At 44.1% G+C, this 26,428-nt stretch overlaps 1 protein-coding gene across 4 annotated transcripts in view; it reads left to right on the top strand.

Annotated features, from left to right (window-relative positions):
* TPD52 (tumor protein D52) overlaps nucleotides 1-26,428 on the top strand; it is a 132,018-nt gene that overhangs the window by 3,008 nt on the left and 102,582 nt on the right. For 2 of the 4 annotated variants that reach the window (XM_009915558.2, XM_009915556.2), the window contains exon 1: nucleotides 21,813-22,299. The exons of 1 other annotated variant lie outside the window; for it this stretch is intronic. In XM_009915558.2, the coding sequence (XP_009913860.1) occupies nucleotides 22,128-22,299 (172 nt within the window). In that variant the 5' untranslated portion in view covers nucleotides 21,813-22,127. Of the gene's footprint in view, nucleotides 1-21,811; nucleotides 22,300-26,428 lie in introns of those variants that run through there. One more of the 4 variants, XM_009915555.2, reaches the window with a different exon arrangement.

Below are 26,428 nucleotides of genomic sequence, written 5' to 3'. Positions count from 1 at the left end.
CCGTGGAGTGAGTTGGTGAATGGACTAATAACTGCAGTTGTGTTTTCACAAAGATTCAGGCTCCCCCCCCCCCCCCCAAAAAAAAAAAATCGTGTACCTGGTTTTGGTTGCAAAAAGAGTCTCTCTGTGGCTTGCCACTGGTACTGTTAGTGCTAGTATGGCTCACCACTAGAAAAAAAAAAAAAGGAGAAAGCCACCCCAACAGTAGAACCAATGTGCTGATGTGCTCTGAATGAGGAGACTGTGCCACTGAGCAGTTTCATAAAGACATGCAGCACGGCACAAACAGTTACCTACTAATACTGCATCTCTGATGTTGTGCTTAGGGGGTTCCATAATCTTAGGCTTCAGCAGCTCTTCGCTTATGTAACCTGGTGTCTTTCAAAATCTTCTGGTTTTGTGGAACTTAGGAGTCCCCAAACACTACATGATTTCTTGACAGAGTATGTAAGCCTTTCTTTTCCTAGGGCCTTGACTTGCATTTCTGGGACTGACAAAATCTTCCTTTTGTGCAGAAAGAACTTGTTGCTGGCAGTAGGACTAGATTTCCCCCATTGTCCTAATGGATGAAGCTGCACCTTTTTCTACTGCCTTATTTGTTTTCTTTATCACTAGGTACTTGCAGTACTGTAGGTAAGAAATTTTTTTTGTTCCTTAACGTGCAATTGTGAAATCAAACACTTGTAAGTAAATAAAAGTAAATAAAGGTGGACAGCTGTTGTTGGAAGTGCGGAGGAAGAATGAGTTCACTGAACTGAGTGTCTGTGGCAGTGACTTGAAGATGAAAGAGGAAAAAAAAATAGCAGAACAGTTAATGTTAGTAGGTCTCTTGAACAGCAGCAAATCTTCCCCTCTCTTACACAAAAAACTTGGGGTAGGGGGGAGATGTCATTGTTCTGACTCAGGCTGAGGGTCCTGGCTTGACAGGGTGGCGTTATGAGAGTTAAAGGCATTGCTATCCTCCTCCCTCAGCTGGTGCATGAATGAGGTACTGAAATGCAGGGGGGATCGGTGCACTGTGTTGGAGGGATGCTGGAGCAGCTGATGCACAAGCAGCTGCCCGTGCATCGGCGTGGGGTCGGCAGCCAGAGGCTGGAGCAGTGTCAGCTGTTCCTGCCCTCTCCAATGCTTGAGCATTGAAGGGTAACTTGAACTCTTCATTCATGCTCGCACCCACTTCAGGAGGAGGTGGAGGAGGGAGGCTGCCTGGCTCTCCAGCAGTGGAAAGAGTCTGTTGCTTGTGGAATGCGTGGATCTTCTGTTTCTGTTCCCTATAACCAGTGCTGTCACATGCAGTCAAGACAATCCTTCACCGAGCCAGAGTAAAGCCTGCTCTCAGACCTTTTGGGGTAGGGAAAGCTTAGCTAAGGATCTGCTTCCTTTGATCCACCAACAAGGCCAAGCTGTAACTGCTCGGGGCTTTTAAAATCCCATTGACATGAAATTGATGCAAGTCCTGTTTGTTCCAGTTTCCCACACTTTGAAGCCCTGTGAGACAGCCCATGGGTTCCCCTTTCTCCCACTGCAAACACGCATCTAAGCAATGGCAGATCTCGGAGGCTTGGCCTGATCTTGCTGTCTCAAAACAAAGCACTGTGCCTCGGCTCCGGTTGAAGAACTGTGCTGGCGCAGCCTGGGCAAGCGCCTTGCTCAGTTTGATCTGGGTGCTTTGTGGTGGGTAAAGTGTGAACAGCTGATCTTTATGGCTGAAGTCAGCTGCCATATGTTAACACCTCTCCTAAAGCTGGCCTGGGTGTGAGTGCTATTGAGCTGCTTTCAGCTGTGCCTGGAGACTTCTGAGCACAGCCCCTTCCATCTGCAGGCACTGCCAATAGCGATGTACTGCACTAGTCTGCCTTGGGAATTTCATTTATATTTATGTTCTTGCTCCTGTCGATCTTGTACATGCATTTTTTTTTCCTTGTCTTCTACAGGTCCTAAATACAGTAGCTCTTGACTAACAGCCTCTGTTTCATGAGCCAGATCTCCATGTAGTCCTGGGAGGAGCTGGGTGGCGAGGGAAATGGGTGTTGGGGCTTCTGATGCTTTCTGCCATGAAGTGACCCTACTGGGCGAGGGCACCCTGAAAGCTGCTTTGGCTGCCCTGAGTGTTGTAAAGGCTGGGGTGCTAGGTAGGCTTTCTCCTTTTTCTTCACAACCATTTGCTCCTTTAACAGGAAGGGGTCTAGAAAATTTTCATGGGGAGGGAGCCCCTCAGCCAGTACAGAGAAGTCTTGTGTGAAGTCAAGGGACTAGATTTGCCATGTAAAATCGGTAAGTTGTTTGTGGCTTGCTGATTCCTGAAGGTGCTGGACATTACTGCAGGTAAGGGTGGATATCAGCTGTATGTCTTCAAAAAGTGATGTTTCCATGGCAGCAGATACAGTGCAGGGAGTCTTCTTGAAAGCCAATGTTTTCTTGACCAGCTTTCAAAAGAAAAAAAAAAAACCAAACAACTCCATTCTTAGTTTAATAGGAAAGAACAACAGTGTTGGTTGCTGAATGCTGTGCAGCAGACATCTGATGGGTGTAGTGTTTTTCATGGTTTTAAGAGAAGCCCATCTCCAGGTAGGATGATGATGACCCCACTGTTGCCTCCACTGGAGTCTTTGTAATATGGGCACTTCTGATCTGAGATTTGCTATGTGCAGGAAAGGAGGTGTTTACCCTTGTCCTTTTAATATCCTGCAGTGAGTAAGCAGAAAATGTCAAAGGGTGACTGAAAGGGAAAGCAAGCATTAAGCGAGATTAAGCACTAAATTGAAATGCTCTTGTTCAGCCAAAACTGTCACTCTGTGTCAGCTTCAATTTAATACTCCAGAGGGACAGCTTTCTCTCCTGTTAAAAGTAGTGAGCATCCTCAAAGTCCCTCATATTTGGGTGTGTATTAGCCAGAGAGATTGGGAGCTTTCACTCAAAACCCTTGTATTGGAGGGTAGGCTTTCAACCACAAGCCTTCTGTTTTGAAAAAGCCTGCAGTAACAGACCAGCTACCCATAACTTTCTAATCTGGATCTCTACTGAAGGTTCAGTGTCACTTCCTGCCATTTCCTCTTGCTCCTTTTCCTCCTTCTCTTCTGGCCCTGGTTAAGGGAGCTGAAAGAACATGTAGCTGTGTGTTGGCTTTGGCAGTCTGGCAGAGTGATACCGTAAGCTATGGTTGCCCTGCTATGAAAATACTTATCTGGCAGAGGTGTAGACAGCTGTATGCATTTTTCTGCTATTGCAGCCACAAGTGGTGGCAATTTTCTGCATGAGTCTGCAGCCAGTTGCCCTTGGGGGGGCAGTGCAGTGGAGAGTAGACTGGCTGCCAGCAAATGCTGGTGTGCTGAAAAACACTCATTGTGCTATTACTTGCTCCTGAACAGAAAGGGGTGGATTGATGCTATCTAGCGAGAAACCAGTGCTACTATTGTGGTGTGAATGCTGTCACTGAAAGAGGCAGCTTTTCTGTTTCACAAGCTGACTTCTCTGTTGCAGAGCGTGAGAGCAGAGCAGTATGTGTCCTTGGATGCTCACTGACAGTGGAGTGCTCCAGCAAAAGTATACGCTGCCTTGGCTGAGCCTGGGACGCTCCTTTAATTTCTGCAGAACTGAGGTCTGTAGGAACATGCTGTGCCACACACGGTTCGGAGTGACAGGCTTCTGAACTTCCCCCCTCCTGCTTGTAGCCTACCAGCAGCACAACAAAAGTGTGCTGTGTCTAAAAACTTAATAGGCAAAGAGGAAGCGTGCTTTGTGTGTGTGTGTATATACATATATAAAAAAAAAGGCAACCCAATAATTTATTGTTAATGTAATTGAAATTTTAATGATCTAATTCAAGAATGATTATTAGTTTATATCTTATTACAGAAAAAGACTATTTATACCGATGAAGTCTTAGTAATAATAAAGGTAACATTGTATGCACTTGGTTTCTACACGTTTTCCTGGTGTTATTCTCATCCTTCCCCTGGCTTCTGAGGCTGATAGTGTCATTTGGGTCATGGCAGGGGTATTGCAGCAAGCTGTCAGTATTGTGACTCCTTTGCTGGGACGAAGAGGATGTTGATGGCTGCTTCTTCCTCACTGTAGGATCCAGTGGGGTCCTTGTGTAAAAAGCAAACAGATTTGCTTTCTTTCATTGCTCTGCAAGCTTCATGTTACATCCAAATATATTATATAAAGTGCTTTTTATATATGTTGGATACTATTTCTTTGCTCCCTTTGTTACCTCTAAAGTAGTTTTGTCCGCCTGCAGATCTCCATTGGCAATTGATGACTTTCTTACAGCTGTGGGATCTCCAGCATCAACCCTGTGCCCTATTATGTATCATACCATGCCTGTACGATCACATCCTGTGTCTCCACTTTCTGAGATACACCAAGTAAAACAAAGCTGCAGGCGAACCAAGAAAAGCTTAGACAGGGCAAGCCTCACGGGCCTCTAGTCCTGAGGCCTTGCAAACTCCATTCAAAGCTTATGGCCTGTTACTAGCAATGGCAATATGGTATGGTGGGGTAACAAAGAGGCTGGTGAGTAGCTACAGCTTGCTGGGAGTGGTTGGAGAGGCTAGCAGAGGCAGAACAGAAGTTTTCCTGTTTTGCTTTCCCTTCTCTAGCAGCTAGAGGGGAGTGGAGTCTCATCAGAGCCCCCTAAGCCTGGGATATAGATGAAAAGATGTATCAAGGGAGGCAAGGTGGGCTGGAGTTGGTGTTTTCAGTCAGGTGCTTCCCCTGTGCTTTGCTAGGATCAGAGCCCATGCTTGGCAGTGATCTCGGTTCATGAGAGAAACGTCAAAAACATTGAAAAAGAAGCTTTGTAGGTAATGCTTCTTAGCTGCTCTTTAGCATGGCAAAACTGCATGTTTCAGCTGTGAGCACTGAGGATGTTTCTCATGTCTGTTTTGCTTTGTTTACTTTTTTCTAAAGTACTTTAATTAAACTACTAGCAGGAGTCTTAAGATGAGCAAAAAGGAATCCTGCTCATCCCTCTCTCTTCAACTGTTCTCTGCCTAAACATGTATCACATCATGGCTTTAGAAAGTCTTGATTAACTTGATCAGCATAGCAGAATTTAAAAGAAACCCCCCTGACGGTTCCACTCAAGTCATTGCTGTCTGATGTTCATAGCAGTGCTCTACAGCAGTCCAGTCCCTGGGAATACTCGTATAATAGTGGACATCTGTAGCTGCTGCCTTTGAAGAAGGCCATTTCTCTAAACTTGCATCTTCTGGTCCCCTGTGGTCTCTGCAGAGTCGTCTAGGGTCCTGATACCTCCCCTGCTTTTCCTCACACAGGCTCCCAGGAGTGGAGCTGTACAAGGACTTGGCTATAAGCATCTTTAAAGAAGCTGTCCTCTAAGTAGGAACCAGTATTTCCAACCCAAAAGAAGGGTCAGGGGTATGAAATGGGCACAGCTCACACTGGCTGAAATGCATCTTGCTCTCTAGTTGCTGTATTGCTCTGTAGAAGACAAATCCCTTCAGCACAGCTCAAAAGTGTTTTGCCTGCATCTGAGGAGTCTTGAGAAGCAGGCTGAAGGCAAAGCAGAAGCCCCCAAATCAATCACTGTTTTTAACTAACCTGCTGACTCTTCTGTGAGCTTCGATTGCTGTTTGCAAAGCTTAGTTTTATGCCTGAACATAGACAGGCTTCAGTCCGCATGAGTGGATCACATACTGCTGCATGCTGTTTCCATAGCATCATTCAAATCTGTGCTAGGCAGTCCCTGAAGAGGCTTGCTGAGCAGCTGACGTGTTCAGGGATGAGAAGCATCAGGAGTAGTACCAGCCTAGTGCATGGGCTGGGGAAGGAGCCTTATTTAAATACTGACTTTCCTGTTGCCAGATGTCGCTGTCTTGGCAGAAGGAAAACAGGCCGTTTTACTGCAATGTGCTTTGCTTGGAGCCATGAGCTCTTGAAAGCACCATTCATGCTGTGTGTTTCATCTCCTCGACAAGCCACTTGCAGCATTGTGCTCCAAAACTTTTTTTTTTAGGGGGAATTTGATCTTGAGTAAAGGGATAGACCTGCAGTGAGTTCTTGTCTTTCTCTTCTCCCAGGACCACTCTGGTGCCTGCCTGGCAGGTATTTATTTTGCCGCCTTGTCCTCTGGGTTGTGACAGCCTTTTGTGTCAATTGGCTAGGCGGACTCTTGAGGTGCCGTGCATCTATAGGGCCCTGAGTAGGTAGCATGTGGGCCCTCGAGCAAGGGATGTGTGCACCTGCTGTATTCAGAGCATTGCCATGTGGTCCATCACCACCTCTGGATTCACTTGAAGGTGCAGGGAGCAGAATGTACTGCAGAGGATCCCAAGGAGAAAACTGTCTGGACATCTGAAGAAGGCCAGGTAATGTGTCTGAAATGGCAAGCTCGGTTGTGCTGGTGCCTGCCAAGCAGTGGCTCATCCCTGATCTTCTTACTGAGCAAGACTGAGCACAGCATGGGTCTGGCTCCCTAATTCTCCCAGGTCTCAGGGCATGTTTGGACCCCTGCACGCTGTCTTCCCCACCAGCTCCTGCCCCAGGGTATGTGAGGACCTCTGCCCCAAGCTTGGGCTGGGGACACACACCCCAAACCCAAGTTGAGGATGTGTGTGGAGGGGATCCTGTGCTCCATAGAAGTTGGCCTTTAATTTATGTAGCTTAACTGCTTAAAAACTCCGCTGTGGCTTCTAGCTGGCTACTACTGTCATATGATTTAAGTGCAGTAATTTGGAAGGAGGGGAAGACTTTAAAGCTTTACTGTTGTTTTCTCCAATAAGTCAATCCTTAACTGCAGTAAAGGTGTGTTCTGGACACCCACTTTAAACGTGCTCATCTGAAGACTCTGAGGAAGGAATAAACAGTTGCTGCTACCATTTAAATAACTGTTTCTAGGAATCAGTCTTAAATCCTAGCCTTTTCTGAAATACATTTGTATTTCTTAATGCACTTCTAGCAAATGCTGAGGTACAGCAGTAAGACCTGTCTGTATCTTGTGAACTGCTACTTGAGCTTTGGGTATTGATCTTGATGCTCTGCCAGGACTGCAGATCAGTCTAAATAGTGGTCCTTTCTGGGTTCAGTGCCTTGCTAGAAAACATGTTAGCACTTTACTCAGTCTGGCAGAATGAGAGTGAACACTAAGCAGGTAGTAGTAAACTTCTTTGGAAAAGTAAAATGCAGTGGCTGAATGTCTCTTTTTGAATAAAATCTTGATTTCTAGACACGAACAAGTCCTGCTTTCCTGCCCTTTATGTTAATCTTTAAATACTCAGTCAACTATGTTTTTATGTTCTGGAGGAATCTCCGAGTATTTAATGTTAGGGGCAGAATTTGGTTTTGGACTGCATTGTCTCCAATAGTTAATTTGTTCAGAGAAATAAGCCTACTGCAAGTGCATCCTTTATTACTCAGTTCCAGCAACCAGCGCTGCCGTTCAATATAAACTTGCTTAGTTGTGTTTCCCATCAAGGGAGGAAAAAAACAGAAGCTCACCAGGCATGTAACAGCTGCCAGAGAGATGCTGCATACGTTGCAGGACACTGCTGCCGTGTGCAGTCTCGCACAAACTGCCCGCAGGTTAGGTTGGTTAGACACTACAGAGTGCTTTACAGAAGCAAAGAGTTTCATGGCTTTGCTGGAGTGTGTATGGGTGTACTTGTTCAGTATGTTTCCCCACAAATTGTGGTTGTGAAGACTTGGTTTTGGCAGTCCTGCAGGAAAGGCAGTTGGTGTGCTGAGAGCATGGCTGGGACAGTAGGTGAGCCTGTTGCCTAACGCACATCTCTGGGTGCATTGCTTAAAACACCAGCTTCTGAGCTGCAAGTTGTTCACACTATTAAGTGTATAATTTGTTCCTGCAAATTGTTCTGGGTTGGGGCAACCCCCAGTATCAGTACAGACTGGGGGATGAAGGCATTGAGACCAGCCCTGTGGAGAATGGCTTGGGGATACTGGTAGATGAAAAGCTGGACATGACCTGGCAGTGTGCGCTTGCAGCCCAGAAAGCCAACTGTATCCTGGGCTGCATCAAAAGAAGTGTGACCAGCAGGTCGAGGGAGGTGGTTCTGTCCCTCTGCTCTGCTCTGGTGAGACCCCACCTGGAGTATTGACTCCAGCTCTGGAGTCCTCAGCACAGGAAAGACATGGGCCTGTTGGAGCAGGTCCAGAGAAGGGCCACAAAAATGATCAGAGGGATGGAACACCTCTCCTGTGAGGAAAGGCTGAGAGGGTTGGGGTTGTTCAGCCTGGAGAAGACTCCAGGGAGACCTTATTGCAGCCTTTCAGTACTTAAAGGGGGCCTACAAGGAAGACAGGGACAGACTTTTTAGTAGGGCCTGATGCGATAGAACAAGGAGTAACGGTTTTAAACTAAAGGAGGGTAGATGAAGACTAGATACAAGGGAGAAATTTTTTACAATGAGGGCGGTGAGACAACAGAACAGGTTGTGCAGAGAAGTTGTGGGTGTCCCCTCCCTGGAAGTGTTCAAGGCCAGGCTGGATGGGGCTCTGAGCAACCTGATCTAGTTGAAGATGCCCCTGCTCATTGCAGGGGGGTTGGACTAGATGGCCTTTAAAGGTCCCTTCAACCCAAACCATTCTATGATAAATCACAGACACCATCTGAATCTTTAATTTGGAAACTCATGCCACCCTTAAAGAGTATTTGGGGCATCTTGCTTTGATACCTTTCTGTGTGGGTTGCAGATGAACGTGAGTGCTATGGTTGGCAAGAGCAGTGGTGAGCAGGGAGAATTAGTTTCTGCGTATTTCTAAACAGGAAGAACTGAAAACTGTTGGAACTGATGCTCTGAAACTGAATGGTTTTGTTTGGCTTGCATGCCTGTTGCTGAGTAGAGTTTTTGGCATGAAAGACTTTTGGAGATTGTATAAGAAGGGAAGCAACTTGGGTGTCAGTGGAATCTGCAGAGCAACCTGTTGAATGCTTCCTGCTGTGGCAAGGGAGTGTTTTTGGAGTAAACAGCAAGAGGGAGGGCTTTACTGGAATAAATTTATAGTCATCTTTAATTCCATTCTAGCACACTGGTACGTGAAGTATTTAATATGCTTCTGTTTCTTATTTACAATTCAAGAGCAAACTTCACCTTGGTGAATCACAGAAACTTACTTCCCCGCCCATCCCCAATGAAGAGTACTTTCCTATTCAAGAAGCATCTTTTGAGAAAGTGAAAATATGGAATGGGAAGAGGGATACAGAAGTCAAAGGAAGACCTCTGTGTGTAGTCAAGAGGAGCTAAGAAGACTTTTTAAGCTCTTTGGGAGGGAGAACTGATAAGTTGAGGACAAAACAAGCATCAAGTAAAATAACTAAACTTCTGTAGTCTGCCTGTTCCAAGGCAATGTCACTAGAGAGGTCTTGTTTCCCCTTCATGCAAGGTGGTGGCAGCAGCATTTCTGAGGGGGGTGTGTGATGGGACCTTAATACCATATCATCACAGCTCCCTAGCTAAACTACACACTTGGGGATTGACAACTGGGAGGAAGCAGTATGCCAATCAGTGCTTGGACTTTCCCCTCTTCAATATCCTGATCCAGTTTTTATCTGGCAATGCAGAATGAAAAATTTTGAATTGCATTATTAATAGCTATTTAAGCTCTGAATTATTCTGAGTAGTTTCTGTGCTGATGGCCGAGCTATGATGCGCCAAACCTGATGTAACAGTAACCTGCTAGGTATCAGCTAGACCAATCCTTAAGCATAAAGTTTGAAAAGTTTACCAGGCTAATCTGTTAAACAGAACTGATCCATTAAACTTAAACTGGAGCATGACCAGTCCTTAGAGTGGCTACAAATATATGTATTTTTTTGTTTGACATTTACAGTTGTGAAATGGGGTGTGTGATGTGTTGCCTTGTGCAGTAGGGAATGATGCTGAACTTAGACTTCACTTAGCAGTGCAAACGTCTATTCTTAGGGTTTGCAGTGATGTTCAGTTCCAGGTCAAATACTGTGAGGAGGCAACGTGAAGAAACAGTGCAGTGCAGTTCTGGACCAGCTGCTCACTAAAAGCAGTGGAGGTATGCTTTCTTTAAAAAAAAAACAAACAAAACCCAAACAAAACAACCAAACCCACATAAATCCAAACAAAAAACTCCAACAAAACCCCCTTCTGTTCTTCCCCCCACTCTGCTCCAACTTTTAGAGCTGAATCTCAATTTCCTTCAAGACACATCCTTCAAACTTTGATCTTTCAAACCCACTGCACTTCTTCCTTCCCCCTGTAGCTTCCATCATGTCGGCTAGACCAGAATCAGGAAAAATGTGTGCCCGACTTTTTTCATCTAGATGAGTCTTTCCAGCTTTGTCCACTTTCATATACTTCAGTAAAATAAATGGTTTAACTTGCTCTGCTTACTTTACTGTGAAATAATAAGTGAGGAGCCTGGAGATCAGCTTATCCAAGCACGTTGATGTTTAGGAAAACTTACCTTTGGAATGGACTGGGACATGACTAGATGATGCATAAATATATGAATACTGCTTGGAAATCTCGAGAGATTAGTACTTTTCTGATCTGAACCCGTGTAGGTTGTAAAAAAGCAAATATAGATTGCCTATGTCAACCAGAGGCAAAAAGTGGTGTCTCATGTCCAAAGTCTGATCTGATGGAAGGGGATATGCTTAAGTCCTTCTAGGACCTGGAAATCCTCGGAAGCTTTATCTCTTTGTGTGGAGTCATCTCTAGACAAACTTTCTTGACCCTTTTCTTTGCCTTCCTCTGCTTTTGGAGTGATTAGTGTTTTACGACTGTGTTGATTTGAGTGACAGTAGTATCTCTCTAGGCTAACAGTTTCATTATTTTACTGTCCTAGTCTGACTTGGAGTAGGAGCAAATGTCTCTTAACAGGATTTACTCAGCTCAAGCAGCATTAAAAGTCATTCAAGGACATATCGCTCGGATAAAATCTCAGAGTACTTATTAATATAATGGGAACTTCAGTGGTTGTAATACTTTAAAGGTAGATGTACTATCTGCATTGTATTAGAAAAAAAATAAGCCAGTCAGTGCAGTTGGTTTGTTAGTGTATTGCTCCTGGTTCATTCCGTGCACAGTTACAGGATTCTCCCTCTTACCTCTTAAATGAGATTAAGAGCAGTGGAGAAATAATCAAGCCCCACATCTTGAGTTTGACCAGTTTGCAGCCCTGGCAGAATGTGGTTCAAGGTCCCTGTGCTAGTGATAGCCACTGCTCCAAATCAGTTTGGAAGCACTGCAGGAATGGGTGCTGCCTGGCTGGTTATGCTGTGTAGCAGTATGGGCAAGTAGCAGCCAAACTCTGTCTGGAACAGGACACTTCAAGCACTACTTGGTTGGATGGGTGACTGGTAAAATGCTGGACTGTAAATGAATAGGTAATGTATCTTGTTTGATGCTGCAGAGAAAACAACACAACTTATTCTGTGTTTTCAAATGAGAGATACCCAGTAATAGTGAACTGCTGCATCAGTGTGCGGGAATACTTTATACCAGCAATCTGTTAGTGTGCCATTAGCACTCCTATGTTAGGTTTTGTTTTCTTAAGTTTAGGTGGGCTCACCAAAATTCTGCAGTGGGTGAGAGATGTAGATGAATAATACGGGCTTGTCTTCATTATGGGCTGATCTGCTTGGATAAGCTCCGTAAATGGCTCAATGTCTATTGTCGGCTTTTAAGTACCTCATGGACAGGCTGGTTCTCTGAAGGGCTTGTGGCAAAAAACATTAGTAGTCTAAGGGTGTGATTGGACCAGTTGGGGAAGGGGGATCAGGAGCATGTTCTTATGACCTGAGAGACTTCTGGGGCATATATGATTGCATATTTATTGTGCCAGTGCACTTCTACTGCTAGCTAGGCAGGTTTTTACAGTTTTGTGGACATTTCACACTATATTCTCAGATAAGCCAAGAGCAAAAATATTAATAGGATTTCTACACAGCTTGCTACTTGCAGTTGCTTGTGTTTGAGAAATCATACTTTAAGTGTTATGCAATTACACTTGTTTGACAGCACCAGTCTAAATCTTAAACTTGGTTAGTCAAGGCCTGAGAAGGGAATAGTATCAACCTGGTGGTTGCCATCATCATGTTGAATTATTCTTATGTTTGTCATGGATAACCGAATAAGGAGCCAGACTACAGCAGGAGCACAGCTTAACCATGCAACCAGTAACTTGTGTGTGGAAGTTCTGCCAAAAAATACACGTTTTTACAGCTTCGCAATTTCCAAGAACATGATGTGACTGCAAGGAGCTGTGAGACTTGAGAAATTAGAAAGGTTTGTGCTTCTCAGGAGGGACCACTTAAAAGTAACTGGTGTCCCAGAAACTTGTGCATAGCCACCTCTGTTTGGTGAATATGTACAATAAGGGCTAGATTCAGCTGTAAGTTTTCAAATTAATTCCCACATTTTAATATGCATTTATTGGGGGGTGTAATTCTCTCCCAAGTTGCAATAAACTTAAAGTTGGGTTTGAGGACAAAAAGGGTAAGTTAGAAGCCTGGGCACTTGTTCGCTTTTGTAGCTTACTGAAATGGCTCCAGGCTAGTATCAAGTACCTTCAATTGACTTCTGGTATATGTTGTTTGGATCTGTTTTAAGCCAGCTGATGCTGTGAGCGTAGAAGAGGGCAGGGTAGCCCAATGAGGGGATTAGGCAGAAAAAATAAAAAGGTACGGTATCCAGATGACCTGGCAAAAGATTGACTGCCAGGCTTCTGTATGAAGGCTGCCACTGAACAGTGCATGTATGTGTAATAACAGAAGTGAAAATGATGCTTCCATTAAGTCCTATCAAATTTGCAGTGAGGTTGCCAGGGGTGAAGGTATCTGAACACTGTCTGAATTCAGAAAGTTGGGAAGGATCTTAGGGGAGTGCAGCCAGCTAGCCATTTCCTTCGATAGTGTTAGGGATGTTTGGAATGGATTTATGTCAGCAAGAGGCGGCTGTTTTGACAAGGTGGAGCTTTCCATGCTTTGTTGTCTTCTGTTGGTAAGCTTAGCAGTGCTAACAAATTTCATTCCAGTTAGTATTACGTGTGCATCCTTTGTGGGAGCACACCTGCAGATTACTGTGCTCTGACTATTTGTGGGCGACTTGTACGACAACGCTAAAGATTACTGTGTCCCAAGCACAGAAGTGACTCTCCCAGTGCTTTTGAAGGGCAAGCTAGCATCTCTAGCTGAACCAACATGTGTTTGGAAGCTTTTGTGCCAGCTTTTGTCTGGACTGAGGAGCTTTACTAGGAGAACCCAAAAGCAAGCACTAGGGAAAGTTGCTGGAGGAATAAAGGAACCTGCACTGGAGTGGGTGAAGAGTAAATTGAGGAGCCTGAGAAGGGAGTTCAAAGACTTAACTTCAGCCTAGTTTCCCTGGGCTCTGTTTAATCGATAGATTAAATGGTAAGAGGAGGAGAGGCTCCTGTTATAGGGTAGTTTTAGCGTAGTGATGCTGATAGCTGATTTGTCAAATTCAAGCTTTTCTTTGTATACAAGAGTGAACTATTCCTGCTGCAGAGGCGTACATTCACTTCCCTCCTGGGGAAAGAAGGGTCAGAGAGAAGTGGATGGCTTTCTAAAACATATTTGCCAAGAGCTTCCTCTGTGTTGAAAGTCTGGAATCACATGTCAGGCCCAAGAAGTTGCTTGCTTATTCATCTTGTGAGCAAAATGTAAGTCAGTCCCTTTTATGCAAATACAGGACTTTTTTTTTTTCCTCTAGAATCTGGCCCAACTGGACTGGTCAGCTACCTTTTTCCTGCAGACTCTTCACTGAAATCAAAGTAGTCACTACTGTTGTAAGTGCTCTTGCCTTGCTTGTCAGCTGTCATAATACTCCTGTACATTGAGAGATGTGTGGCAGTGCCAAGTCTCCTGTGAAGTCTCTGTCCATACCTCAGTTTAGAAAGTATGGGAGAAAATTGAAGTTTATTCTGTCAGCAAGTAGGTATTTGCAAATCCAATTCACAAGATGAAGGGCTGGCCATAGACCTCCCATGGGGCAGGGCACCAGGACTCCTCATGTTCCCGAACAGCCTCTTCAGGGTTGCAGACCTTGGAGGATCTGGGTGAGCAGCCTGTGACTTTATACAGGCATTGTCTTAATCACAGAATGGTTCAGGTGGGGAGGGACCTCCGGAGGTCATCTGGTCCAACCCACCTGCTCAAGCAGGGACACCCAGAGCTGGTTGTCCAGGACCATGTCCAGATGGCTTTTGAGTATCTCCAAAGTACTTACCCTAAGCCCCATTGCTTGCATCAAATTATGTGCTGCTTGGTTGCTTAGGTGCTTCTGTACTTCTGTCCTTGGTAGTAAATGGTGCAAATTCTGTGCTACGCCAAATCCAGGCACGAACTCGGTAATTTCGTGGCAAGAGCTAGTGTGTACCTCAAGCATTGAAGACTGTTTGCTGGTATTATTAAAGCATTGCTAAGACTATGTATGGTGCTTTTTTTGGTGATTATCCTTTCAGATATCGCAGTATGTGATTCAGCCTAATATGTAATCAAATCTGCTCTGTTCTTAAAACTTCAATATCATTTTCATGGTGGGACTTGATATTGTGGACTGAGAATGGTGGGCTTTTCTGGAGCTGCTTTTCAGAAATGCAAGCTCTGGGGAGCAGTGTTGAAAGATGGAGGTTTGCTTTAAGAGTGCAAAAGGGCACTCTTGTCTTCTGAGGGAGGCTAGGAGTCACTCCAATTGAACTCACTCAAGTAAAGCTTTTAATTAGATTGCAAGGTTACATACTAAAACTTTGTTTAAAACAATCCCGTTCTGCACTACACCCTTTTCTTCCTCATCTTTTCCAACTGTCATCTGGCTGCAGCTCAGCACTATTTCTCCAGTGTTTTTGACAGGTTCAGTCTCTTACCAGGGACTGGAGTCTCTGAAGAATGGCAGCATAACTGACATAAGCAGCTGAAGTCAAATAACTAAATGCATCCCTCTAAAATCTACCTGACAGTGTTTTGACTCTGTTAATCTCGCTAGGGAATGTTCCTCTGTACTTGCAGAGTTTGGCCTGACTTTGCCAAAGTTGATGCAACGCCCTAACTGATCACTGGTTCTGGGGTGCTGGCTGTTGCGTCCTTTGGCCTGGACTCTTCCCATGGGTTGGAAACACTTTTCACCTGTTATTGCTGGAGTTGACAAATGTGACTGCTTTGACCACTGAGACACAAAACTTTGCCATAAGTCAGGGATTTCTGCCTAATGAAAATCTTTGAAGTCCTGGAGCAGATGTCTTCAAAAGGTAGCGGAGAACCTGTGCAAATACAGAGACTGTCTGATACAAACAGGTTATGAGTCTGACTGTGCTATCAGCTTGTCTAGTGGCAAATACACAGGAGTGTGGATCTGTTCCCTCACAAGATCTCAGGAAATTAGTCTGAGTTTATTATTGGATGGGGAGGAGGAGAGAACTGCTGCCTTTGCTAAGACATACGTCAGCAGCCTGAAATGCTGTGGGCTGAGGCTTTGGTTTAAGAAAAGAGCAATACTGGCAACTCCATAATCCTTAACTGTAACACTCAGAAGTGTTTGTGTTACAGGTGTCGCGTCCCAAAGTTGGAGCGACTCAGGTTCGTGGATTTCCTTTGTCAGAATTAAGGTGAAACGACACCAGGGGAGTTCAAACAACAATCAACATTTATTCAACCTAGCTAACTCTGTCCAAGTACACATGAACTTGTTAATATGAACCTTGCAACATGTCATTAAGCCGCTGTTTGAGAAGAGGAGGAAAGTACAGAAAAATGAAATGGAAAAAGGAACATGTAATGTATCAGAAGGAGAGCCCTCCCGTTGAGTCACGAGGTTCAGAGCAGACCCCCTTGCTTTCTGGACTCCTTCTCAAAGAGGAGCTCAGGGGCGGCTAGGTCCACTCCTAGTCTCAGACTTGGTCAACGGTTTATGTTTCAAAGGATGACGTGTAGGGACTGTGGAAAAGAGAGAAGGAAGAGAGAGAGAGAGAATGAGAGAAAAAAAGAAAGAGAGAAGAGAAGGGTTTCACCAGTCCTGGGTCCAGCGTTGGTCCAGCCAGCGTAGAGATCCAGTTCCGGAGGGCGCGCACTGAGGATTCGTTCTCTCCTCTTTTATAGTGTGTTAGTTGATGATCTCAACATGCGCAGTTCCCACACCTGGGGTTCACTGGAATCGGTAGCTTTGGGGGGGGGGTGTTCATTGTGGAGTTGCTTCTCTTTTCCTGCTGGTATGACCACTTAAGATAGAAGCACAGTCCCAACTTCCATGGGGCCTTCTTCCTCCAGGAAGGCATAAATTGTGTTCCTTCTCCTGGTCACTCAAGATAAGGAATTGGGGGCTTGGAGAAGTGCGTTCCCACCCTCCGTGGGGCCCTCTCCTCTGTCCACATTGTCCTGTTCACAAAACTCCAGCATTTTTACAGAGGCCGTTTTGTCCACCAAAGCTCTTTTAACGGATGTTTGAGACATTTGAATTTGTCAGACCGTCACAACAGGGTGATACATCTTGGGAGAATACTGATCATCCCAAGAGGGTTTTGTTTGGTTGGGTTTTTTTTGGGGGGGTGGGGTGTTTGTTGGTGTTGGTTTTGGGGTTTTTTTTGGTGTGGGTTTTTTTTTTTTTAATATGAGTAAGTGAAGGCGCATATAGTCTTAAGAAAATGCTGGAGAAGATATTTGTATACAAAGAACCATGCTGGACAATGCTGTTGCATCAGGGAGATGATGTCCAGAGAAAGCATGTGGGGGGGAGGCTGAAGTAATGAGATTAATATGGTGGTGTTGAGTTGGATTCTGCTAGAAGACAGCAAATGCCTAAACCCTTAAGCCACGTTCTGCTGACCATTACTAACAGGCCTGCAGAAGCCTGTACTCATACTGTTCAACTCCTATAACTGTGCAGCTCCATTCATGTCATGCACAAATCTTAGGGGCTTAAAGAGGTATCTGCTTTTAAAGGGAGGGGAGAGAGCACAACATGGAAATAGGAGCACAAATGTACTAACTTAAGGCTTGCTTAGTGTTTGGGCTTCTGTCCTATTGCTTCATGGCATCTTTTTCTCTTAATGCAGTTTTAAGGCCTTCAGTCAGGTGCTGAAAGGCTTTACTCGTCTGTAGACTGGTAAGACTTTGAAGATCAAACTGATGCTGCAGAACCTAGATTGGCTTAAGATGCTTAAGTAGCTTTACAGTTCTTAAAATGGCTTATGCCCTATAAGACTCAGTTGGAGTGGGGAGAGGAGCCTGACTGTTGCTGCCTGATTGGGATCTACCTGGGAAAGATGGGGGTGGGGGAAAACCTGACTGGAATTCTTTACTCCAGCCGCAGTTACTGGAAGGCCTCCAGTCAGTCTTCCCTGTTAGCAGACTGTAGAAGATGCAAATTCAAACCAGGCTGAGCAGGCAGTTGAATCTTAACAATCAGCCTTGAAATAAGAGATTGAATATTTTTGCTATGCTCTCTAAACAGCAAGCGCCTCTTCCCCCTCTTTGGCAACAAACTCTTCCCCTCACCTTCCCCCATCCTTTTCTGCTTGCTGAATTAAGTGCTGGAGTCATGGTAGGCTTGCCAAAAGTGTGGACTGTAGTGCACAAGTCTGGCATCTCTGTGCTTAAACAGGACACAAACCCAGGATGTCCAAGATGTTGAAGGTGCATGCGTAGCAGCAGAACTCTGATTAGGCACAGATTTTGTGGATTGGTTATTTAGGTAGCTTTATCTGAAGTATTGTTTGGATCTTGTCCTAAGATAGCCACTGCATTTGTCCAATCCCAAGGCATTAGTGGTAGCCTTTCCATTTTGAATTTAACTCCTTGTATGAAACCCTACTGAATATATAGCTTAGTTTCTTCAAAGTATTGAGTTGGGTTTGGTTTCTTGAGGAAAGAGGGATATAACTTTTTTAGGTATAAACAAACTATTGTTCTGCTAGCCTTAAAGGTGCAAAAAGCAGCTTCTCTGCAAGGCTACCATAACATCTTGTCCTTGCTTAGCTACCAGCAAGGTGGTAGTGCTTTAATACTATATTGCCTTACTTAAATTGCCTACTTAAACTGGGCTAAGGTGGAAGCTGCAGACTTGGGTAGCAGGTGGTATCTGAAGAAAGAATGATGATGTCTGAGACTAGGCAGGCAAATATCTGGTTAACAGTGTTTGCTCAAACTTAACAATTTGGAGGAAGTTTCCTCCCTTATGATTCATGACCTGCACAATCTGTGCTGATTGTTGAAGCTAAACAGTTACCTGGGAAAGCTTTAAGCACACTCTCTGACCTTAACAGAGGAGCTTACAGAGCAGTTGTGATGGTAAGACTTTGCAGAGGCTTGCCAAGCCTTCCTGAGCCACTTTGTAACATTCAGCTGAGTTCGTCAGTAATTGGTTCAACCATCCTTGGCAGATGTTAACTACCTTTGTGCCAGTCTCTCAAACACCAGCTCCTGAAATGGCATGGATGACTTAAGTACCCACCTCTTATTTATCCTGAGTTGTTAAGGGCAAATGAGCACTTGTTCTGGAAGAGCAAAATCTTCAGTTTTAATCTCTTGCATAGTGAGTAACCCCCCCCCTGCTACATGTCTTTGGACCAGGTGCATCCTTAAGACTTCAAGATCTCTTAAGGTACTGGCTTGCAGTTGATACCTGCAGTAACAACCAAGGTACACCTGTAACAATTGAACTTGCTATGCAGGGCAAAGAACAAAGATACTTGAGCATGCACAGTAACTACTCTAAGCCACATAACAGAAGTCTAAACTTCACCTTCAGCTCTGAAATTTATGTCTTGCACTGGGAAGGCACGGTACATCTACCAGGGTATGGCTCTACAGCCTCAGGTCCACCTCAAGCCAGCTGCATGTGCTTTGAATTACTGTGAAGAGTGAGGAGGCAGAAGGCCATGCAGCGGGATATTTTGGTCATGGGAAGGCCCTTTAGAAAGACCTCATGATGAGCCTGTTTTCATAGCGTAGAGAAATCTTAATTCCTGCCATTGCCTAGCTGTGTTCAGACTGTCAAGAGCTGCTAAATTTGTCAAAAAGCTTCATGCTGCAGAGCAAAACCTTTCTTTTCAGTTCCGTGTGGCTGCTGTCTGTCACCCCCATCGTGCTTTGTTTCCTTGGGGCCATACTTTAATTTGGAAAGTTCCTTGGAGAGAAATTCCTCCTCCAAATGCACCATGCTAACAGCTAGAAGGGCCTGTCTTCTTCAGACTGCCTTTAGGCAGTATAGAGGGAGTGCTGCCTTGCTCTGCCCTGAATCCCTGGGTGTGCTATGGAGCTACTGGGGAAGAAGTGGATAAACTGACTGGTATGGCTGGCAGGGGAGTACTTGTCTTTCCTGAAGTGGATGAGTTAGGGGTGATGGGTAGCCTAGAAATTGTCCTATAGCTGGTTTGGAAGGGTGGACTGCAGTCCTTTCTCCTTATAGCTGGATGGGCTTGTACTTCATGGTGAAGACCAAACTTCCCTAGGTGAAGAGGAAGACTGTTTAGCAAGACAGCTTCTTTCATCACCAGGTAGGATTTGTAGCTGAGAATGAGTGAGGAGCGACACTCCCGTAAACTCCTGCAGGTAAGAGAGCGGGAGGCCGATGTGTTTAGGCAGCTTGTTTGGGAGGTGCTATAGCAACCCAGCTGTATGGCCACTATAAGATAGATTAAGCTGAGCAAAGAGGGTAGTTTGAAGTAAGGAGTGCTTGCACAGTCCCTCTCTTGGCAACCATCTTAGGACAGTATTACTTCTAAAAGCTAGAGAATTGTCTCGGGGGACTTCTGGGCTTGTGCTCAGGCTATGCATAAGCCAGGGCAAAAGCAGAATTTGGCCTCTCATGTGGAGGCTCAGATTTGTAACTCAGCAAACCTTCCCTGTAAGCCAAAGGTACGTTCTAGTGGTGGGTGATGTCCTGGACTTGTCTCTCTGACTACACTGAAGGTGTGTTGAGGAGTTTGGCCCATACATGCTTCTGTCTGTAGTGGTGACAGGCCAGGTCAGCGGTCAGAGTGGCAATCCAGATGTCTCTAGGGACATGAAACCAATTTTTGCACGACAAATATGCAGGAAGCGTACCAGATCTTTTTTGAATGGGTGGTATAGGGTAAAACTGAACACGGGGAGTTTCCTGTAAATGACAAGAACGTTAAGTGTTGATTCCAGTAAATGCCCTTGGCCAGGAAATGGTATTCCTGACTGTTAGCAGGTATGAACAGATCTTCATAAGGGGTTCTTTTTCCTGTAATAGCTACTTTCAGTTGTTGTAGCCTGCTAGCATTGACTGGTGTTACACTGAATGATTCTCTGGGGTTGGGAAAAAGTCCTAGGGGGTAGCCTCACCTTCACTCTCTCTTTCTGTGTTGGTAGAGCAATGGTAGAAAATGCCCAGCTCTTCCAGTGTGCCACATCTGCTAACTTGTCACTTCGCCTAAGCCAGTTAGTACAACTAGTGCCTGAGCCTTTTGTACAGAAGGCAGCCCCTGTCTGCTGAGTTATGCAAGGGAAGGCTGCAAAGCAGAATCAGTAGCTATTCATATTAGCGTGCTTGGTTAATAGTGTATTATTACTGTAGCCATGTAACAGTTCTCTGCTGCCTGTGGATGCTTTAACTAGAATCTGTGACCAAAGGTTTGACCTTTGTCAGGTGAACTTTGCAGTATTTCTGGCAGATGCCACAGCCACGTGTCAGAAATGCAGGGGGGCGTTATATTTTCTTCTTTTCAGTGGGTTTGGAAAAGAGAGACCTGTGTTTCAGGCTCTGGCACTGTCTTTGTTATGAGCCTGCAGGTAGTCTGCACCAGAAGCCAATGTAGGTGTGCAGCCTAAAGGAACTGCTCTTTAATTAGCTGGAAGGTCTGTTCCTGCACCCGCTGACTGCAGTGGAAATGGAAAGTTAAAACTTCAGAAGTTGTACGCTTTCTTCTCGTATCCTCAGGGTATACATTGCCCAGGCTTGACTTGGGTATGCCAAGGCTTCTTCACTTCTACAGCTTTGAGTGGAGGATAGCGTAATGTCTCTGATCGGCTCTGTCTTAAAACGTCACTCTTATGGTGGAGGAAAAGATTAACGTCCATTTGATTATGCTCCTTTGTGGGCAGGCTGCAGTGAAGAGCCCAGGTGAAGGTGTGGGGTTGGGAGGAAATTGCTGTAAAGGTGATCTACACTGCTAGTAAACTTTGTTTTTTTCAGTGAAAGAAGCTGACCTTGGAAGAAAAAAAAAAAAATGTAGTGAAGCACAGCGAAACTGTGCTTGAGTGCCTCTTTTAGGTAAGAAGTACTTCTGCTTCCCAGGGCTAAGTCTTATACCCCCAGCATGAAGTCAGATGGCTTACGTAAGTTGATCTTTCTTTATGGTATATGTGTCAAAACATAAATACATTTCATCAGGAACGATGCATTCCAGTGTTGCCAGTTCCTGGCATAACAGGCTGCTCTAAATGATGCTGGCTGAAGTACTGAGGGCATAGGGCAGTGCACTTCAATAATTTTTTTTTTAAAAAACACCAACACCCCCATCCCCCCACCCGATATGTTTAGCCTCATGAGCAAAAATCATAATGCACGTTAGCATGTTCATTGAAAAACCTAGGTGGTGTTTATAGCATAGCCTTCAGAGATGAGTGCTGCTTTCTCCTGAGCTTGCACTACAGTGTGATACTTGGGCAGCAGAGACTGGGTTCTGGCTACTGGTTATTACACTGGTGGAAGCAGCTGGAGAAATAGTTATGCACGCAGAATTTTCCATTAATCAGAGGAAAAAGTCCTACACAGATGGTATATAGGATAGATTACGGCTAGTAATCCTTTTGTGTCCTAGAAGATTAAGGATATCCTGGTGTAGCTGCAGTCAGCTGACCTTTTTTTATTTAAATGATTGAAGATTCTTGATGCAATTCTGCAGAGGACCAAGGCTCTTCCAGAAGCCACGAACAGTGCGCTGTGAATGTTTGTTAAAGGAACGGTTTGTTTAAGTCCAGCCCTGGTTATAAATTTACAGGAGCTTAACTTTGTGCCATGTAAACAGCAGCAGCTACAAGATGGCCAAGAAATCACTTGCTACATGGCTCTATCAAATCTAACAGAGGCGTAAGAGAGCTGAATTTTATGAGGAGGTGTAGTGAGTGTCATGTGAAGAAACGGAGGGTTTCTGGATCCTGCTCTCCGGGTTGCCCCAGAAAGCAAAGATGAATGCTTCGGTGGAAGAAGAGGATGGCTACATGCTCTGAATTTTCTGGCATGGATCTATATGAGGATTACAAATCGCCCTTTGATTTCAATGCTGGAGTGAACAGAAACTATCTTTACCTGTCGCCTGGCATAAACCTTTCTCCACCTGGATCACCTACGCTGGCAAAGTCTGGTAACATCTCCCCCCCCCCCCCCCCCGCCCCAACCCTCTACATAGAAAGCTTAGTGATTAATATCAGTAAAAAGGAACTTCTCAGATTAAGAATCTATAAAATTTGGCTATAATTCAGGTGTAAATGAAGGTAAAAGTTGACCTACTGTTAACTCTGGTAGTTTTATTAGCTTTGGTGTGTCATGTAGGTAATATCTCATCCTGTGCATTTACCAGCTTTACCTTATTTGTTATTTCTTAATTCAGTAGGAAGGCAGTTTGAGGGAAAACAAAGTGAGCAAAAAAATTAGGAACAAAAGGGCAACTTCTGCAAGACTGGAGTAATTGGCCTAGTTTGACTATTAGCTTTTTTGCAGGGGACATAGGAATTGCATACTTAGTATGACTTCAGAGCTCTGGGTTGTCTAACATCTGCTCTTGCCTTAGTACTGAAAATATCACCAATTAATGAAAATGCCCTCTAAAACCTTTAGTCTGTTCCACCTAGCATTTAAAATGCTGTAAATTTTATGCCTGCAGATGCTAACTGTACTTGTGCTCCCTTGAGTGGCTGTTTTGTGCTGTGCTGCAGTGGCATCCACCTAGTGCTTAATCCTACTAATTTCTAGCTGGTAACCTGTTGTACAGAACACCTACAGCCGTACCTCCCAACACATACTAGTGTGGTTTTACCACCTTTCCTTTCCATTCCGTGCTGCTGGACATAATCTTCCAGAGAAATAAAAAATATAGAAAGCTTAGCCCTATTTCAGGTGTGACAAAGCAAAGTTACAAAGGTGTTGACTTTTTTTTTTATGGTCTTGTTCTTTAAAATCTTAAAGAAATGTGCATCCCTTGGGGGATGTCTGTGTGAACTAAAACAAATGTCTCCATGAACTTGATGAGCTAGGGGCCTCTGGGGAACAGTGATCAGCATTCACCTCTGCATTTACTGCATCTCCCACGTCTTCTAAAGGGGGGATAGCAGTCCTTTGTATCTGGTGGTGATGCATCAGCAGAAGCACCAACCTTTACTGGGCTTTTTTTTCTTTTTCATTCACTTTGAATGAATATATGATTAGTGTTTGGGAGAAGTCCAAGAACTTTCTCCCCTGCGTTGAAGAAATATGTCTTGCTTTGGCTTTTTCACTGAGATAAATGGGAAGCACTTAAATTTGATCTTTCTTATATATTGCAAAATAAATATCCTCTGTAGCACTATATATTACTCAAATGTTGGAGTGATCTTAATCTTGTAACAGCTTGTTCTCCTGAACTCTAACAAGTGCCTTTTTTCTTTAGCTTTTCCAACTGTATAGTGATAGCCAAAATGCTCATTCTGAGTGTCTGACACAGAATATGTCTGTCTAAAGATAAAGCTTTGTGAAGGCTAACCCTTCCCCACTCCAAAGGCTGCTCATCTGAAATGACCAGTACTTCCTTAAACTGCTAATGTTTACTGCTAATCTCTGAATTCAGGCCAGAAAGAGGTAGGAACTTCTGGTCAAAATAGAGCACAAACTTGCCTTGCAACCAACCAAACTAAACCGCAAACCAGAAAACCTGAGTGTAAATTGAATAATTCTAATGCTTTGCCTACCCCGGCAGAATAATAGGGACTTAAGTGCCATTTCCCTGAACATGATCTGTGGAGTCCTAATCAGCTAAATTGTTCATGTCTTTATTTGGTTCATTTAAGTAGATGTAATAAGCTGCTGGGATAATATGTTAATCTTAGAAATACAGACACCTAAAAACTGACCTTAAAACTAGGTAAGTTTTCCCAATACTCGGTAAGTCTTCCTATTTTTTTTTTTCTCCCCAACGTAATTTTTACTCTGTTTAAGGGTTTGAGATGTGAAATGCTCAGCTAAACTTAGTTATAGCAATCAGAGTACCAAACTGAATTTTAAGTCCTTTGCAACTCTAAAGATGCAAGACAACTAACATAATGAAAGGCAAAAAGTTGGAAGCCGGTAACAAGTTGGAAGTCATTAACAACAGTTCTGCTGGTGAACAGAGAAGACCACAAGTGAGAAATGCTCTCTTAATAACAGATTGAGCCGAAGTATTTCCATCTGCTGGCTGACTGCTATTTCTCTGGTTTCTTGCCCCACACCCCACAAAAATACCTAAGGTGGGCTGTGCACCTTTCCTTATGAAGCTTGCTCAAAGCCAGGATCTTGCTGTCTGTCAGCCCTCATTTATGGGGTATATTTGGGTTGTAGCCATGCCATTGTGGAGGTCTGTGGGTTGTTACCTGTGTAGACAACTGCTTCTTGGTCAGGCTGCCTGGCATGGCCTTCCCATAGCACAGTTGAACCCTGTGTCCTGCAAGTATTGAAGTGAACTGAGGAATGAGAGCAAAGCAAGCAGAGGTGAACAGTAACAGGGGAGGTACCAGAATAAAGACCGATAGGAAGGTGTTTGCATACTTCAAATGGAGCTAAAGAAAAAGTCGTAAAGCGGAGGGGGGCAGAAGGCGAAGAGAGGAACGCATGGTTAGATCTACAGCGTTGAGGTATGGAGGACTCTAGCAGTGATTTCAAGTCTTCCTAAAAGGTCTAGAAATGGGAAGGGGAGGAGAGATCATTCCCTTGCTGCTTAGCATTGTGTCTTAAGTTCAGTGTAGGCAACAAGCAGTACAAGCTCCCTTAAAACACTAGTTTTCCAAAGAGAAGGTACATTCCCAAAACAGAAGCTATTGCTGCGGGAGACAATCCAGCATGTTTTCCTACTGCTGGATTCACTTGATCTATTTTTGGTGAGATAATCCAGATGACTCTTCATAACCAGATTGAACAGACTTTCAGCTGGATGTGCTAATGCTCTTGGAGTCAGCATGGTCTTTGGTACTTGCAAACTTTCTGAAATGGCTCTCACAGCAGCAAACTCTGTAGTCCCTGAAGGGCCTGCAGATGGAGAACAAGGGCAGGAGTCGGAGGCTAACATACTGGGGGTCATAGAGTGTCAGGGGAAAATGCAGTTTAAGTTGTTATTTTTCCTTCAGTATAGGCATATGTAGTTAATAGGATAAATAGGAATTTGACAAAAAGGTACGGCATTCTTAACCATTTGATGTTAAGAAAAGGAAATATGTTGGTGTATAAAACAAAAATTATCTGACTGTGAGACATGAGCCGTAATACTTTTTTTGGTGCTGTAGTGCTGTGCTTTGGTTTGGGCATTAGAATTGAACTACTTTTCTGCCCTAGATTTCTGCCAGAAAATAGTGTATTGGGAAACCTGTAGGAACTACACTATTTTTGTATAGAAGACAGATGTAAATCTCTGGGGAAAATGTGATAGAAATCTCATAAATAAATGCAGAATGGGGATTCAGTTGCTTTCTGTATGCTTCCTTCTCAGTGTACTCTGTGGTAACTTAACCATTTACAAATGTTCTGCCCATGTAGCAGTGTGCTTCTAGAGGACAAGTGTTCTGGACACAAATAGAGGCAGAAAACATACTGTTTTGGAAAGAATTTGTGGAATTGAGCTTTACCTCAGTTCAGTAACTTGATCAAGAAGAACAAGGCCTCTTCTTTTCTTAGGCTTGACAGCTGCTAGGAGCATGTTTCACAGAATACCTAAAACTAATTACAGACTTGCAGAATCTTTTTTTCCCTGACTTTTCAGTTGATTGTGGTGTAGCTATTTGACATCAAGCCTCACAATGAAATCATAGTGGTGGTCTCATTGCATGTTAATGACGCTTTGGATTCCCAGACCAAACGGCAGTATGGAGTGCCACCAGAAGCTGCTGAAATGAGGATGGAATTTTATCTGGTTAATTTCTATAGTGACTAGTAAGGGAACATTACTTAGTATGTTCTCAACTTGTCTGAATTGTGTCTCTCTATACACATACACACACACTCTCACCCTCTCTGTTTACAAACAAACAATCCTGCTAGTTTTGGTTTTTTTCTTCTATTTTGAGATTTTTTTTCAATTCTTTTTTACTATCTATAAAGCTATTTTTCCTCTTGAATAGACAATTAGTTCTGGGAATCTACAACCATTCCAGCATGCAGTCTCTGTGCAAACTGGTCTCTTTGCAAGTCAGAACAAGATTTCTTAATTCTGGCAAACTGTATGTTTAAGTGTCAGCTACAAAGATTCAAAATGGGAAATCTTTTGCTGGAAA

Source organism: Haliaeetus albicilla, chromosome 3 (assembly GCF_947461875.1).
Source record: "Haliaeetus albicilla chromosome 3, bHalAlb1.1, whole genome shotgun sequence".
Lineage (NCBI taxonomy): Eukaryota > Metazoa > Chordata > Aves > Accipitriformes > Accipitridae > Haliaeetus > Haliaeetus albicilla.
The sequence above is the reverse complement of the archived record's forward strand: the minus strand, read 5'-3'. Positions and strand labels throughout refer to the sequence as shown.